Source organism: Quercus lobata, chromosome 4 (assembly GCF_001633185.2).
Source record: "Quercus lobata isolate SW786 chromosome 4, ValleyOak3.0 Primary Assembly, whole genome shotgun sequence".
NCBI lineage: Eukaryota > Viridiplantae > Streptophyta > Magnoliopsida > Fagales > Fagaceae > Quercus > Quercus lobata.
This window is the reverse complement of record NC_044907.1, coordinates 8929959-8947881: the sequence shown is the minus strand read 5'-3', so window position 1 is coordinate 8947881 and position 17923 is coordinate 8929959. Positions and strand designations below refer to the sequence as shown.

At 42.4% G+C, this 17923-nt stretch overlaps 1 protein-coding gene across 1 annotated transcript; it reads left to right on the top strand.

Moving 5' to 3' along the window:
• Positions 1-1469: 1469 nt before the first annotated feature.
• On the top strand, positions 1470-17923 carry LOC115984519 (alpha-N-acetylglucosaminidase-like; the record flags this gene model as incomplete). Its single annotated transcript, XM_031107539.1, has 9 exons — positions 1470-1688; positions 2288-2361; positions 2797-3008; positions 3409-3530; positions 4425-4510; positions 16176-16270; positions 16442-16523; positions 16728-16834; positions 17670-17923. Coding segments are annotated over 9 exons (1026 nt in total), but the record flags the coding sequence as incomplete, so codon positions are not given.

Below are 17923 nucleotides of genomic sequence, written 5' to 3'. Positions count from 1 at the left end.
ATATATATATATAAATAAAAAATAAAAACAATATAACAACATGGCAAATCATTAGATAAATGGAACCCAAATCACTTGTCTCCATTTTTGTGAAAACCAATTGGTGACCAAACAGATCATCACCAATAAAAACCAAGACCTAAATGCAAAAACTTATATTGTTGAGAAGCTTTATTGACCAGTGACCAATATTTTGAAGCTCTTGAAGCCCAGTGTTTGAGGAAGCCCAGTGTCAAAAGACACATCACCTTATTGGTAGTCATTTCTCTTTCCTCTTCTTCCACTTCATTGCTAAGCTTCAAATTCCAAGTATGTGTTTGTGTGTGGAATTGAAGGGTTTTTGGGTTTTAAAGTGAAAGAAAGGGTTTTACGGCTTTGTCGTTTAGTGTTTGATTTGCTTGTCATTTTTGTCATTGTTCACGTCATCTAAGGAATGGAATGAAAACGATAAAATTGGAAACTTTAAAAAAAAAAAAAAAAAAAAAAAATTGGAAAACCAGAATCAAATAATTAAAGGTGGATAATAATTGGTTTCTAAGAATTTTGGACAAAAAATTTATTTAGTTTTGTACAAAAAAATAGTATTTTTTAGAGAATAAAAGAATATAGGAAGTGATAATTGTGCAAATCAACAATAGTATATTAGAACTTAACAATAAATAATTTTTTTTCTTTAAAAAAAAAAGTAATACATGTTGTTTTAGAGAGTTGTAACACTTGGCGTGCTTCTTATGATTTTTATTTATTGTTTATCATGAGACTAATAAGTAATATTAAGCTAACTAGAAGCCACACAAATAAATAATGTTATGTTGTTTCTTTTCAAGCAAAGTAAAATAAATAAATAAATGGGTTTAAAATGAGTTTAGATTCATTAAATAGAACAAGTTTGAGATCTATATTTTTAAATAAATTCGGATTTAGAATAAGTACTCTCAATCTACACATGGACCGAACGAGACAAAATAGACTGAACCAAATTAAACCGAAATAGATCAAATGAGACTGAATTATACCGAATTAGTTTATTTCTATTATTATTTTTTATTTAAAAATTAAATTGCACTTAAAAATAGTACATTTTAAAAAATTTACATGACAAATAAACAAAACAAAATAAATAGAGAATGACTGATATATTTCACCTCCAAGTTGTAAAAAAAAAAAAAAAGTACAAAATAAACAAAACTACCTCCTCGTTTGGTTCCAAGGTTTTTAAATTCGGACCAAACCGTACAATTCAACCGGATTAACTATGAACCGTTCATCAAAACGGTTTTTTAAAGTAACAAAACCGAAAATATCAGTTTTTCTGTGAACCTCTCGAACCGCGGACAAACCGCCCAGTTTTGAAAACCGGTTTGGTTCTACCATTCAATATGGAGTGATTACAGAACTGAGTGTCGTTGACCACAGAACTCAATCCTCTGAAGAACACAATCAAACCAAACCAAACCCATGTCTAATTCCAACTCCAGCTTTCTACTTTTGATTCTCACACTCACACTCACATTGCTACTACCGACAGCTTTAACTTTATCACAGCCAAAACCAATACAGGCTTTGCTCAAACACTTGGACTCAAAGAGGGCATCTCCTTCTGTTCAAGAAGCTGCAGCCAAAGCTGTTCTCAAGAGATTGCTCCTGAGTGCTATGTACCCAGTTTCCAATTCAAGATTGTCCCTCGTGTAATGTTCACACTTTGAATGCTTTATTATTGCTTTGTCTTATCTGGGTGTTCTTCAATTTTTGTATTCTTGTATGCTGTACTGTGTTCTTATATACTGCTTTTGGTTCTAAAAGATGAAAGCTTTGCTTAAAACTCTCATGTAAGTTTTGATTGTTGCTTATTTCATCTGGGTGTCCTCAATTTTCTGTGTCTTTGTTTGCATGCATTAATGCTTAGAATTGGAAAATCCAGGAAAAGAATAGAAAGTTAAGTAATTTAACTCTCGATGGTTCATTTTTGGTTAAAATGGTCTCCTTCTGTACCTCATTTTTATTTTTATTTTACAAAAATTTTCCTTGCATCCTAGTGCTATGAGAATAGAAAGGGGGATTTTGTTTAATGTTTTTCCCATGACTTTAAAGATAGAAGAAGAAGAAGAAGTACAACCAATTGAAGAAGTCCATTTGGCCTCTTTTGAGGATTTTATCTTCAAGACTTCAACTCTTTTACATTTCTCTATTAGACTGCTTTATGAATGTATGGCTTAATTTCTATAAATTATTCTTGGGAAAGTCTCATCATAATTATTTTGCTGACAGTTTCAATTTTAAATATCAGGATGTTTGTGGCGGACAAAGTTGCTTTTTGATAAGTAATTACAACTCCTCAAGCAAGAATGGGCCTGAGATTGTGTACGTTGGATATAATTCTTGCTGAAGATTTTATCCCTTTATAATATTTATTTGTTTTGTTATTTAAGGATCTTTATTTGTCCATTTCTAGCAATTTTCATCTTCAAGAATGTTATGGCTGATATCATTAATCCCTCCCATTCCCCCTCCTCTTGGGCTCATTGGATGAACTGATTTGAACTTAAAGTTTTGAACCTTTATATTGTTTTGTGCATGGGAAGATGTCACCATTGAAAGAGCGATTTTTTAACCCCTTCTAAAGGATAGGTAGGTATCTGGCTATGAAAGATTCCTGCCAGTTTTTCTTTCAGTCATATCTTCTGCTACCCCCTTCTCCCACAAATGAGAGAAAGCAATATATTATATATATATATATATATATATGTATATATATATATATATTCTGTGATTATAAATTTTGCATTTCTCTTTCAGGATTAAAGGGACCACAGCTGTAGAAATTGCATCTGGCCTCTATTGGTACTTAAAGTATTGGTGTGGTGCTCATGTTTCATGGGACAAGACTGGTGGAGTTCAGATAGCTTCCATCCCCAAGCCACGATCACTGCCTATTGTAAAAGACGATGGGGTGATTATTCAGCGGCCTGTCCCATGGAACTATTACCAGAATGTTGTTACATCTAGTTGTGAGTATTGAATCTTTGCTTACCTTCTCATTTCTACCAAAATTTTGGAACTAAATGTGCAATTCTTCAGATTTAAGTGATTGAGACGACAGGAACTGTAAAATAGATTATATATTAATTAGGAATTCAAGAATTCACCTGTTATACACTTTAGAGAATGATATGAAGTGGACTACTTTAGAGGAAGATAGTGTACTATTTTGTTACTTCAGCTAATCTTTGTTGTAGTAAATTTGCTGGTGAGCTCTGAGTCAAATGTCAATATCTCCTCACACAAGAATGGGTGAAGAGTGAGGTCATGGGTTAAAAAACCCAATGGGTGTGCATGTAATTTACCAATCCAAAAACCAGAGTTTATTGTAGAGAATTCCTTAGGTAATTTCACATTTTTTCTTTGCAGATTCCTATGTTTGGTGGGACTGGGAGAGATGGGAGAAAGAGATAGATTGGATGGGTCTTCATGGGGTGAACCTGCCTTTAGCATTTGTTGGCCAAGAAGCGATTTGGCAGAAAGTTTTCATGGTGAATGATTAAATGCATCATTATAGGTGTCAGTGGTATTCACCCAATTGTTGTGTGCCACGTTATAAGCCTCCCACTGTGTGGCAACTTGTACATAGAATTCATATATTTTTTATAGCTTGACTGTTAAGAGTTTAAGTTATTTGGGTAAATTACACCAAACTTCCTTGAGGTTTGGGGAAATGTCAGAAACCCTCCCCTTTTTCATAAATAACACTCCGCATATGAGGTTTTGATTTATATAACAAATAACCCCTATGTCCATTTTTGTGTCATTGGATGTTGAGTCAAGATACATTTTTTTCAAATTAAATTTTCACCCATAATAGCCTTAAAATAAATAAATAAATAAAAATAACTTCAAGGGGCTAAGTGTCAAATTGGCTGCCAAAAAAAGTTTATTTATTAAAAAAAATGATCTTTGTTATGAAAATATGAATATGACATTCAAGCCTACAGCATGTTGCAGAAATTTGAAATTCACTAAATAACTTTTAACGAATATGCTCCTCTGCTTATATGATGTGGAGAATCACTGTATTATATATATAGACACACATTGAAGAACATGCGATGTGTATTAGCTTTGAGGATGCCAATGAACTGAGAACTAATTCCATATTCTTTTAAGAATTTTATATTATGAATACAAACCAGTGTGCTTTCTTTTTTATATTAGTACTGAAGCCTTGTAGATCTGGTCTTGTCTTCTCTTTAAGCTTTTGAGACAAAAGAGGCAGTGTCTCTATTTGTAAAAGATGAATTAATTACTGCTATTTTTTTATTTTTTAATATCATGAGTTGTTATCTTGACTGGTATTTATTACTTCCATATATGTTAAGCTTGACTTCTACTTCTGATTTTTGCCATGTGACTTGTATTTTTTATTGTAGGATTTTAATATTAGCAAGGATGATTTGAATGATTTCTTTGGTGGACCTGCTTTCCTTGCTTGGGCTCGCATGGGAAATTTACATGGGTGGGTTTGCATGATATCTATTGTCTGTCTAGTGGTGTTTCCTTAGCAAGTACTTGAACTGTGGACGAGAGGATGATGTAGGGTCGACAATCCTGTATTACATTTTAAACATTTATGTCAGTCATTTGGATACCTTCCTCTAGAATCATGCTTATGGGAGATTGTTTAGGATATTTAATTAATCGTTAGTTTTAACACATACATATAGACATACTGACATATATGGGTGTGCATTTTTAACTGAAGATGATGAAATATGAATCCTGACGGGCCTACCTTAATGGGCCTGACGGATATGAACTGTTGGGCCTACGTAGAGGTGATCCTGTGCGCCTTGAAGGCCCATCGCTGAGGGACATATGAGGGCCCATAATCCGAAATTACCTAGAAAAGCCCTAAAAAGGGAAATCCTTGCTCACCACGTTTTGAAGAATTGGTATCAGAATCCCACATTGGAAAGATCTGAAAGTCAACAAGAAAAGCCACCTCTCCACCACTATAAAAGGACTGACATTCTCATAAATCGAGGTACGATTAATTGACTCTCTTTAATGCTCTAGGGTGAAGAGACGAATTCTGACTTGACCTTCGGAGAGTGTTTGGCCGGCCCCACACCGTTGCTCTCTAAAGGTTTTCTCTCGATCGTTTTTGTCGTGCAGGTTCGATTTTGAGTACGGTGTGACCCATTGGTGACAAATTTTCAACATCATCAGTTGGCGCCGTCTGTGGGAAACGTGTGGCACTTCATCGCTTCCTAGACAAAAGAGTTACATGGTACTCACGCGCTCAATGGCAACCACGCATGACGTTCAAGAAGAAGCCCCTACGACTGCCCTTGAGAAACAGGTCAGGACGCTCGCCGCAGCAGTGGAGCACCTAACCAAACAAAACCACGACCTAGAAGAGCAGCTGAACCAAAAGAATGCGGCGGTCAATAACCAAGGAGCGGATCAGGAAGGGACCAGCGCTGAAAGGAGAGATCAGGACGGACAACAGGAGAGTAACGCCCCGAGCAGACCAGTGCGACGGGACATTAACATCCCTACCCCGACGGATACGACTCCCCAATCCATCATCGTGGAGATGCAGGCGATTAAGGAACAGATGGATGTAATGATGAACGCTCTCAAGGGTCGAGTGTCAAGTGATCTTGACGACCTTGTCAACAGGACTGACTCGCCCTTCACAACAGCCGTCAACTCCTTCCCCCTGCCGAATAAGTTCCGCATGCCGAGTATGGACAGTTATGACGGAGTCAAGGACCCCCTAGATCACCTAGAGACCTTCAAGACCCTGATGCACCTTCAGGGAGTGGCAGACGCGATTATGTGCAGGGCCTTCCCTACAACCCTAAAGGGCGCAGCAAGGATTTGGTTCAGCCGACTAGCACCCAACTCCATCAGCACCTTCAAGGAACTAAGTGCTCAATTTACTACGCACTTCATCGGAGGACATCGGTATCGAAAATCCACGGCTTGTTTAATGAACATCAAGCAGCGAGAGGAGGAGACGTTGCGGGCCTACATATCACGCTTCAATAAGGAAGCGCTCTCGATCGACGAAGCCGACGACAAGATATTGGTAGCAGCATTCACGAATGGGTTGAAGGGGGGTAAGTTTTTGTTCTCCCTATACAAGAACGACCCCAAGACCATGTCGGAGGTGCTCTACAGGGCCACCAAATATATGAACGCTGAAGACACGCTGTTATCGCGAGAAGATAGACCCAAGAAAAGAGACAGACAAGAGGATCCCCGACAGGACCAGGGGCGGAAGAAAGGAAGGATGGGAGACCGAAGAGAGGACAGACGTCTAAAACCCACGGGCGGAAGGTTCACAAGTTTCACCCCGCTAACCGCGCCGATTGACCAAGTCCTAATGCAGATTAAGGACGAAGGGTCCCTGACGTTCCCAGGAAAGCTGAAGAGTGATCCCAGCAAAAGGTCCAGAGACAAATATTGCCGCTTTCATCGTGACCACGGCCACGACACGGCCGATTGCTACGACCTGAAGCAGCAGATCGAAGCCCTAATCCGACAAGGGAAACTGCAGAAGTTCGTCAACAAGGGGAGAACGGATCAACCCCCACAAGAACAACACCCCCGCCGAGAAGACGAGCGACAAAGACCCCCATTAGGAGACATAAGAATGATAATCAGAGGAACTGCCGCGGTCGGATCGTCAAAAAAGGCTCGCAAAACATACCTTCGGATGGTACAGAATGTCCAGTTGACGGGCAGAGTGCCAAGGATAGCAAACAGAGAAAGCCCCGTTGTTGGGTTCACGGATGAGGATGCACGGCGCCTACACCATCCACACGACGATGCCATCGTCGTCAGCATGCGGACAAGGGACTACAATATGCACCGAGTGTTGATCGACAACGGCAGCTCGGCCGACATCTTGTATTATCCGGCATTCCAGCAAATGAGGATCGACAGGGAGCAGCTAATACCGACAAACGCCCCGCTCGTTGGTTTCGGAGGAAGTAGGGTATTCCCTTTGGGCGCGGTAACGTTACCGGTGACTGTAGGAGATTACCCCCAACAGGTCACTAGGAACGTAACATTCTTGGTGGTCGATTGCTCGTCCACCTACAATGCTATCCTTGGCCGACCTACGCTCAACTCGTGGAAGGCGGCAACGTCAACTTACCACCTAATGGTCAAGTTCCCAACGGAGTATGGGGTAGGAGAGCTACGCGGAAGTCAAGTTGCCGCGCGAGAATGCTACGTAGCAATGATGGACATGCAAGACCAAATCCAGGCCTTGAACATAGAAGAGCACCGAACGATGGCAGAACCCACAGAAAGGTTGGAGGAGATAACTCTTGACAGTTCCAATCCGGACAGAACAACCAAGATCGGAATGCTTGCCAGACCCGCAATCCGTCAAGAGCTCGTAGCTTTCTTGAGGAGCAATAAGGATGTGTTCGCCTGGAGCCATGACGACATGCCGGGTATCGATCCCTCGATCATGGTACACAAATTGAATGTATTGCCCTCACTTCCACCCGTCCGACAAAAGAAGAGAGCGTTCGCGCCGGAGCGAGACCAAGCAATAGCGGAAGAGGTCCGCAAACTCCAAGAGGCAAGCTTCATCAGGGAAGTCTACAATCCCGATTGGCTGGCGAATGTGGTAATGGTGAAGAAAGCAAGCGGCAAGTGGCGGATGTGCGTGGATTTCACCGATCTTAACAAAGCATGCCCTAAAGATAGCTATCCCCTCCCAAGGATCGACGTCCTAGTAGACTCGACGGCTCAACACCAATTACTAAGTTTCATGGACGCTTTCTCGGGCTATAACCAGATCCGCATGCACGAGGCGGATCAGGAGAAGACTTCGTTCGTAACAAGCCAAGGACTATTCTGTTACAAAGTAATGCCGTTCGGCCTGAAGAATGCGGGGGCAACATACCAGAGGCTAATGAACAAGATGTTCGCGCAGCAAATCGGGAGAAATGTCCAAGTCTATGTCGACGACATGCTGGTGAAGAGCCGGAAGGAGGAAGACCACCTGGGAGATCTTAAGGAAACATTTGGTACGCTTCGATCCTACAACATGAAACTCAATCCGGGAAAGTGCGCGTTCGGCGTAACGGCAGGTAAATTCCTAGGGTTCATGGTTTCCCAGAAGGGAATTGAGGCTAATCCGGACAAAATCCGAGCCATAGTAGAGATGGCCCCCCCACGAAATGTGAAGGAGATACAAAGCCTTAACGGCAAGATAGCAGCGTTAAATAGATTTGTGTCGAGAGCCACGGACAAGTGCTTGCCTTTCTTTCGCACATTAAAGAAATCCTTCGAATGGACGGACGAGTGTCAGCGAGCGTTCGAGGAATTAAAGGCATACCTATCTTCACCACCCCTATTGAGTCCCTCGCAACCTGGTGAAGAACTTTTCCTCTACTTGGTCGTCTCCTCTGTCGCCGTCAGCGCGGCCTTAATTAGAGAGGAGGATAATGCACAGAAGCCTGTATACTACGCCAGCCGGGCACTCCGCGGTGCCGAAGAAAGATACCAACCCATGGAGAAACTCGCTTTTGCATTGGTCACGGCAGCTCGCAAGCTCAAGCCCTACTTTCAAGCCCATACTGTGAACGTAATGACCGACAAGCCCTTGCGAAGGGCGCTGAGTAATCCTGAAGCTGTAGGCCGACTGACACTGTGGGCAATAGAGTTGAGCGAGTTTGATATCAAGTACCGTCCACGTGTGGCCATTAAAGGACAAGCTGTAGCCGACTTCATAGCAGAGTTTACGCGAGACGAGGACAAGGGGGCAGAAGAACCCCCCCCCCCCCGTGGAGCATCTATACCGACGGATCATCCAATCGGCGAATTGGAGGGGCCGGCATAGTATTGTTGTCACCTGAAGGAGACAAGATCGAATGTATGGTCCGTCTCGACTTCCCCATTACCAATAATGAAGCAGAGTACGAAGCGGTGGCGGCAGGACTCGACCTAGCCAAAGCCGCCGGAGCAGAAAGTGTAGTCGTTTATTGCGACTCTCAAGTCGTGACCAATCAAGTAAACGGAGATTATGAATGCAAGGGGGAAAGGTTGAAGAGGTATCTTGATCAAGTAAGGACGAGAGTCAACGGGCTAAAAGCGATGGTCGTCCAGATCCCCAGGGGAGAAAATGAGCTCGCCGATCGGCTAGCCAAAGCCGCTTCAGCAGAACATATGATGACACCGGGTAATGTGCTTTCCTTTGTTCAACCGTTTCCACTAATAGACCCCGTCAACATGCAGGAGATAAGCTCCGAAAGAAACTGGACTACACAGATAACTTCATACTTGAAGGACGGGCTACTACCAGAAGGGAAGGAAGCAGCGAGAAAGCTAAAAGTCCGAGCGGCAAGGTTCGTCTTGATAAAAGACATTCTCTACAAGAGATGTTTCTCCCGCCCTTATCTAAGATGCCTCGGGGTTGAAGAGGCCGACTACGTAATGAGGGAAGTACACGAAGGGATATGCGGGAACCATTCTGGGTCGCGGTCGTTGGTGCACAAACTGGTACGAGCTGGGTATTACTGGCCAACCATGCAGAAGGATGCCGAGTCATACGTCAAAAGCTGCGACAAATGCCAGAGGTTCAGCAATCTTATCGGACAGCCAGCTGAGGAGCTTACCCCTATAACGACTCCATGGCCGTTTGCTCAGTGGGGATTAGATATCATGGGACCTTTCCCAATGGCAGCAAGACAGCTAAAGTTCTTGGTAGTGGGTATTGACTACTTCACAAAATGGGTAGAAGCGGAAGCTTTGGCCACCATTACAGAAAAGAACATTAGAAGTTTTGTCTGGCGATGCATCGTGTGCAGGTTTGGTATTCCTAGAGTCCTTGTCTCAGATAACGGGAGGCAGTTCGACAACGGCCACTTCCGGGACTTCTGCACACAGCTAGGAATAAAAAACCACTACTCATCACCCGCCCATCCTCAGGCTAATGGCCAGGTTGAAATCACGAACCGATCCCTGTTAAAGATTATCAAGACTCGGCTCGAGGGGGCAAAGAGCATACGGCCCGAAGAATTACCAAGCATACTGTGGGCATACAGGACAACGGCGAGGATTCCAACAGGAGAGACGCCATTCCGACTGACATACAGAACCGAGGCGGTCATCCCAGCAGAAGTTGGGCTCACGAGTTACAGGGTTCATAACCATGACGAAAGCAGGAACGACGAATCTGTGAGGCTACAGCTGGACATGATAGATGAGGTAAGGTCGGCAGCGGAGCAAAGGATCGCTAGATACCAGGATCGCATGGCCAAACATTACAACTCCCGGGTCCGACACAGAAACTTCCAAGTAGGAAACCTCGTACTCAGAAGGGTCATTGGTGCAACTAGAGACCCTACACAGGGAAAACTCGGCCCCAACTGGGAAGGACCTTATAGAATCACGGCGTGGAAAAGGAAAGGAACATACCACCTGGAGACAACGGATGGAGAGAAGCTACCGCATCCATGGAATGCCGAACATTTGAGAAAATACTACCAGTAATGGTAACACGACGAAGGGCAACCGAGTTTCTTTGTGGCTTTTTAAGTTTTTCATAAGTTTTTCTTTGAACTGTTTTTATTTTGCTACAATCTTGTCGTGCCTTTTTTAAGCCCAAGGGGGCAGGCACTTTTCCTTTACGCATCTCTATAATTAAATACTATTATGATCTTCTACTTGGATGTCATTACAATTGTCCACACAGTTAACGAAGACAACTTAAAGTTCACAAAGTGGACGGATCGCCCATGACGGTGAACTACCTTAGAAGTTCATAAAATGGACGGTATAGTCGCCACAAAGTGGACGGACCACCAAAACGGTGAATAATTTTACAAGTCTACAAAGTGGACGGATCACCAAAACGGTGAATAATTTTACAAGTTCACAAAGTGGACGGTATAGCCGCCACAAAGTGGACGGTAAAGCCGCCACAAAGTGGACGGATCACCAAAACGGTGAATAATTTTACAAGTCTACAAAGTGGACGGTAAAGCCGCCACAAAGTGGACGGATCACCAAAACGGTGAATAATGTTACAAGTCCATAAAGTGGACGGTACAGCCGCCACAAAGTGGACGGATCTCCCATGACGGTGAACTACCTTAGAAGTCCATAAAATGGACGGTATAGTCGCCACAAAGTGGACGGACCACCAAAACGGTGAATAATTTTACAAGTCCACAAAGTGGACGGTAAAGCCGCCACAAAGTGGACGGATCACCAAAACGGTGAATAATTTTACAAGTCCATAAAGTGGACGGTATAGCCGCCACAAAGTGGACGGATCACCAAAACGGTGAATAACGTTCAAGTCCATAAAGTGGATGGTATAGCCGCCACAAAGTGGACGGATCACAAAAACAATGAATAATTTTATGCCCATAAATTGGACGGTATAAGCGCCTCAAGATGGACGGATCACTATACAAGGTGATCACATGAAGTCCACAAGGTGGACGGATACAAAATAGTCCACAAGATGGACGGATCATCTTACAAGGTGATCACATGAAGTCCACAAGGTGGACGGATACAAAATAGTCCACAAGATGGACGGATCATCTTACAAGAATGATCACATGTCCGTCCGTAAGATGGACGGACAATTTTACTCTAAAACAGAATCCATCAGGTAGACGGGTCATCCTAGAAGGACGACGACTGGGAGTCCACGGAATGGACGGATGTAATATAAGCCCAGACACAAGTGGACGGAGCATTCTACAGTGCCCAAAGAATAAATTCTTAGGATCAAAAACATGCCGGATCCAGGAAGTAATTAACAAGCTGAACAAATGCAAATAAGCCAAGCAATGACAGAATTCAAAAGCAAAATTAGAAAATTCAAACATTCAGCATATAAAATAAAGTGCACGGATGCATTTGACAAAAAATATGCCATTAAAAGGCAATGTTTACATATATCATCAACAACGGATGAGAATTGTTCACAAAAAAAAAAAAATAAATCTATCTACTAAGCTTTATCCGCATTATCGACAGACTGAGGAACCGTTTCTGTGACGGGCTTAGCTTGATCAACTGTGGCTGGTGCCGACTCCCCGTCACCAAGGGTATCATCGACCGCAAAAAGGTCGTCTGTATCCTCTGAGTCAGCAGGAACGACGGACGTTTGAACTGGATCTTCAACTTTGAACTTCGAAGTGTCCAAGTCTGGATAAGCTTGCTTCACCTGACGGAGAGCATCCATGAAGCCCAGATGGAAAGAATCGCCCAGCTCGGTAATTAAGGCGTCGGAGTCACGGTATTCGCGAACGGCCGCATCCTTAGCATGACGGACTTCATTCTTCAGCTCTTCTATCTCCTTATCCTTGCTCTCTAGAGCCTTCTTCGCCTCCTCCGTCACCTTTTCAAGGCCCTTCCTTGCCTTCTCTGAAAGTTCAAGCTTCTTCTCCATCTTGGATTTCCAGTTTCGAAGCTGAAGTAGTTCTTCCTCCGTCTGTTCCGCTTTGGCCCGTACGCGATCCAAAGCCGTCTCATGGCCGAGGCACCGTCCCATCAGCCCCTTCATCATGACCATTGCCTAGAAAGTGATGACGATTGTTATGAAACAAGCAAGGGCAAAAAAGGATTTAATTTGCATTTAAAAAATAGACGGGCTTTCTTACCTGTGTAACCGCAAACAGGCCCGTCTCACCCATGGCCTCCGTCGAGTGATTGCCTAAGTCTTCATAATCTTCCGCAGACATGATGGAGGAAATCTGTTCTAAGGCATGCTTAGAATCCTCTCGAAGAAGGACGGGCGGTTTCTCTTGATCCTTCAATGGCTCCTTCATTAGCCCCTTACCAACCCCGTGCTTAATTGGAGTGGCCGTCTTCGGGGGCTCCGCCATAAGTCCCACGACGGGTTCTAGGGATACTCTGACCTTCTTGGCCTGACGGTCGACTTTAGGCTGAGTTTTCCGCTTAACAGACGGATTGCTTGGGTCCGTCGCAGGGGCAGCTTCATTATCTGTCTTCTTTGCAGCCTTTGAACGGATCAGAGCCCTTCTCTTAGCGTCATCCATCTCTGAAACATGGACGGGAGAGTTAGTAAATAAAATAAATTCACAGTTTCTAAGGTTTAGGGCAACGAGCTTACGCCTCCTTGTCTTTGCTTCGTACTTGACAGCTGCTTCTGTCGGTTCCGGTCCGTCGCAATACCAATGAATGGTTTTAAGTGTTACCAGCTTCGCCCAGGTCCTTTCCTCCGGCTTGGTCTTCGAGAAAATATTCTCAAGGAAAGCAAATTCTTTAATATCAATTTGGGGGCGACGTCTCACTACAAAAGAAGATAGAGGACGGTTAGATTATATTCAACAAAATCAAGTCAAAGTTTTAAGGACGATCCATACTAGACGGGTGTAATATCCCCCAAGTAGTGTCGACGAGCATGAAATCCGTGTCCCCTGGGCGTCCCATCCAACCGTCGCCCTCTAGGAAGAAGTACCTTCTCTTCCAGTCCCTGTTTGAGTCCGGCGTATCATAAATGACTTTCAACAACGGACTCCTGGGGACGAAACTATATATCCCCCTAGATTTATCAATCTCGTCCGGACGGTAACAATGCAGGAATTCCCTTACTGTCAATCTCTTTTCCCCGTCAGACCAGGCGCCGTACAATATCTCCATCGCTATAAAAACTCTCCAAGCATTAGGAGAAATCTGATTCACGGATAACCCCAGTTGACGGAGGAGCTCACGATGAAGCGAACTCAGTGGGAATCTGAGTCCGGCCTTCAACATTTGCTCGTATACCCCGACTCCCTCTAAGCCGTCATAATAACACTTCTCCGCTTTGTAGGGTAGGCGGATGATAACATTTTCTGGAATTTGATAATTATCCCTAAGTGTCTTAAAATGATTTTCTTTGATGACGGACGTGAAGAAATTCACCGTCCACTCTGGTACCATGACGAACTCCCTGAGCCCATCAGCACCAATGACGGATTTAACGATCTGTTTTTCACCGTCATCAGGTCCCTCGTCTTGATCAACCACCTCCAGATCCTCATATGTTGAGGACGAGGAGGAGGAGGACGGACTCCTATCCTCTGTACTATCTTGTTCTCGATGACCGGACGGATATACTCCCTCGTAATCCAACCCGTCACGAGCAACCGATCGATTACTCGACGCACTAGACATTTCCTACATGAAACGACAAGAGCCTAAGACTCTGACGGTCTATGTGTCTATAACAAGTGTCGATTGTAAGGAAAATTAAAACAATATTGGCCTTAAGAAGAACACTTACCAACTTTACCAACGAATTGAGGAAGAATGGCACTGACGGTTAAAGCAATCAAACGGATCGGCTAGATGTGACGAATGTGCTCTGACAGGAGTGACGGATGTGCTCTGACAGGCTTGTTTCTTCTGAAAGTGTAGAAATGAGAGGATTTACTCCCCTATTTATAAGTGAGATGCACGAAAGTCGAAGCGTCGCCTCGATCCAGGATAAGACCCAATCAGTTTATGACACGTGCCATCATCATTAATGACGTTCGTACAGCCTGCCTATAGTTGGCGTGACCAACGGACTTCTCGTTCGCACCGTCATCCTTGCTTGCATGAAACCGTCAACCCGTTGTAACTATAAGCTTAATCCTCCTTTATCTTATGGTTCTCATTCCGTCATAAAAATATCCGTCACGCCATTTCGTTTGGATCGTCACCCCATTGGTCCTTCAACCTAAAAAATGACGGACCCATGGGGTGAAGGGGGCAACTGAAGATGATGAAATATGAATCCTGACGGGCCTACCTTAATGGGCCTGACGGATATGAACTGTTGGGCCTACGTAGAGGTGATCCTGTGCGCCTTGAAGGCCCATCGCTGAGGGACATATGAGGGCCCATAATCCGAAATTACCTAGAAAAGCCCTAAAAAGGGAAATCCTTGCTCACCACGTTTTGAAGAATTGGTATCAGAATCCCACATTGGAAAGATCTGAAAGTCAACAAGAAAAGCCACCTCTCCACCACTATAAAAGGACTGACATTCTCATAAATCGAGGTACGATTAATTGACTCTCTTTAATGCTCTAGGGTGAAGAGACGAATTCTAACTTGACCTTCGGAGAGTGTTTGGCCGGCCCCACACCGGTGCTCTCTAAAGGTTTTCTCTCGATCGTTTTTGTCGTGCAGGTTCGATTTTGAGTCGCGAGTACGGTGTGACCCATTGGTGACAAATTTTCAACATCATCATTAATCATCTGTGAAAAACCCCTGAAAGATGTTGATAAATGGTTTAAAAAAAAATGTGGAGAATTGTCGTTGGGGTTCTACTTATATCATAACCATATCTCACTTAAAACCTTGCATACAATTCTTCTGATTGGTCTTCCACCCATGCTCATGGTCCTCTTATACGGGTGGCTGTGTAGCTGTGACATGAGTTTATGATTAGTTCAGCAGTCCAATTTATTATTAAGTGATACATTTGGGCCAAGTGGAAATTAATTGTACCTGTTTCAAATTTTACACAATGTTATTTTCACTTATGGATGATATATTCTGTGGATGAGAAGTATATAGATCTGTCATGAATCTTGGGATAGTATTGCAAATTTGAAAATTTGAATTCTACTCAGTTGGATGCCGGATATGAGTATCAATGATGATTTTGTCATTTGAAGTTTGACAATAAGACTGCCAGCTGGTGACTGACAGTAAATCATATATCACGTGACCCATTCATAAGTTTGCCATATTGAGATGGCACTACACGTGACTTGGGTAAGGGTATCCCCACTGTGTGATGAGTGGAGCCTAATACCATGTAGCTAGGTGTGGTTGCCTAGTTGAGTGATGGTTGCAATTCTTGTCGAACAAAGGTACAAAGCATCAGATTCTGTATAGGAAACATGCAGTGTTTATTTGAAGTCCCCTAAAGAAGGATGATTAATTGTTATGCTCTCAGCTCTCAACCAAATAAGAGAAATCATTATTGCTCCTATTTTTTCCTGATTGGTTTTAGAGGTGTAAATTTTTATGCAATAACTTACGAAGTCACATGTTTTGAGATTATGCATGTACATGAGATTCACGAAATGCATTTTAACATCTTTTGCTGGACAGCCTGGATGTTATGCTGCTTGTTGTCTTTATCATCTTCCTTAAGTTTATAAAATCTAATATTTATTCTGTCACAGGTGGGGTGGACCCTTAACTCAAAATTGGTTAGATCAGCAATTAGCTCTACAGAAACGGATATTATCTCGGATGCTAGAGCTAGGAATGACGCCTGGTATTGTTACCATAACTGAATTCCACAGCAACTTTGCCTGACTAAAATTTTTTGGGAGATGTTTTTTAGTTCTTGATTCTCAATTAGATAAAAAGGTTTTTTTGAAGTGACAAATTATTCATTCTCAATGTGATGACGTGGCTAATCAAATGTAATGTCTCTTTGTTTCAGTGCTGCCATCATTTTCTGGGAACAATCCAGCAGCCTTGAAGAAGATATCTCCTTCAGCAAACATAACTAAACTTGGAAACTGGTAATTCATATTTCTTTTTCTTTGATATGCGTTGTATGACTTGTGGTCTATGAATTCCAATTGTCTGAAGTATTTTATATTAGACAACATGAATTAGACAAATCATATTCGGGGTTCCTGAATATCTTCCATCTGATTTGGAGTCTGTTGTGTGAAAATATCATACTATTCAATATGTTGAGGTTTTCCATCTTTTGTCATTAGGAACTCTGTTGATACTAAGTGTCGTTGGAGCTGTACTTACCTTCTGGATCCCTCGGATCCTTTAATTGTTGAGATTGGGGAGGCTTTCATTAGGCGACAAGTTAAAGGTGCTCCTTTTTTCTGTAGATCGTTTACTTGGAATAGCACTATTCTTCGCACTGTAGCATTAACAAAGTTTTCCATATATATATATATATATATATATGCGTGTCCCCTTTAATGACTTCATTTTAGTCCTTCACGACTGCAATGGAAAAATGATTTTAGACATAAAACTCAAATCATTTGATAGAAGATAAATTTTAATCAGAATTTATTCACTTTTTAAAAAAAAGGTTGTACCTTGTGCACAAAGCTCCCACTAGAGGTCATGGTAGGCAGTCTTACTCTAGCCATTTTTCTTTTTTCGGAGAGAATGTATTCATAGTCTATGAGTTTCAAATTCAGTTCAATTTCTAGTCTTCTTGGTGACTTAGTGGACCATCAGTTGATTCACTTTTTTGCTGCCAAGTAGCACATGAACGGGTTTGCATAGTCTTTCAACCTTTGGCATTGTATGGAGACCTTGGGATTGGACTGAGTTTCATTGGTATAATGATTATCTGTAGAAACTTGGAAGTGGGCTACAGTTTCACAGTGATTGATACTATGAACGTGTATCAACCTTTCTGTAAATGAATATAATGATGGTTTAAAAAAATTGTTTTAGTTACTAAAGGATGATGCCAGAGTTAATCTTCCCCCCCCTTCTCCTTTGAAAATGAGGGCTTGAGACTTTGATTGTGAATTTGCCACCTTGACAATCTGAGAAGGCCTTCGTTTTTCTGCTACAGAGTTGTAAATAAATAGTAAGGTAGATATCAATTAGAAACAACTCCATCAAGTACTTTTTAGATGATTGATTCTATGTAACATACAACTTGTCTCATGGTTGCATTTCAGGTCCCGACATTTTGCAAACATTTAGGTAACATGTCAAGCAGATATGAAGTTAATAGCTATCACCTAATGGTGCAATCGGATGCTCAGACACATATTTGAATAGCTTAATGGAAATTCCTATCCCAAATTTTTGTAATATTTCAGGAGCTAAACTTGCAATCCTGATTTTTTTTTTCTCTCTCGGAATTTGTTTTCCATTTTGGAGCATGTTCAATTGTAAGCTAGACCATAAGCATTCGTAAGTTAATTATTTC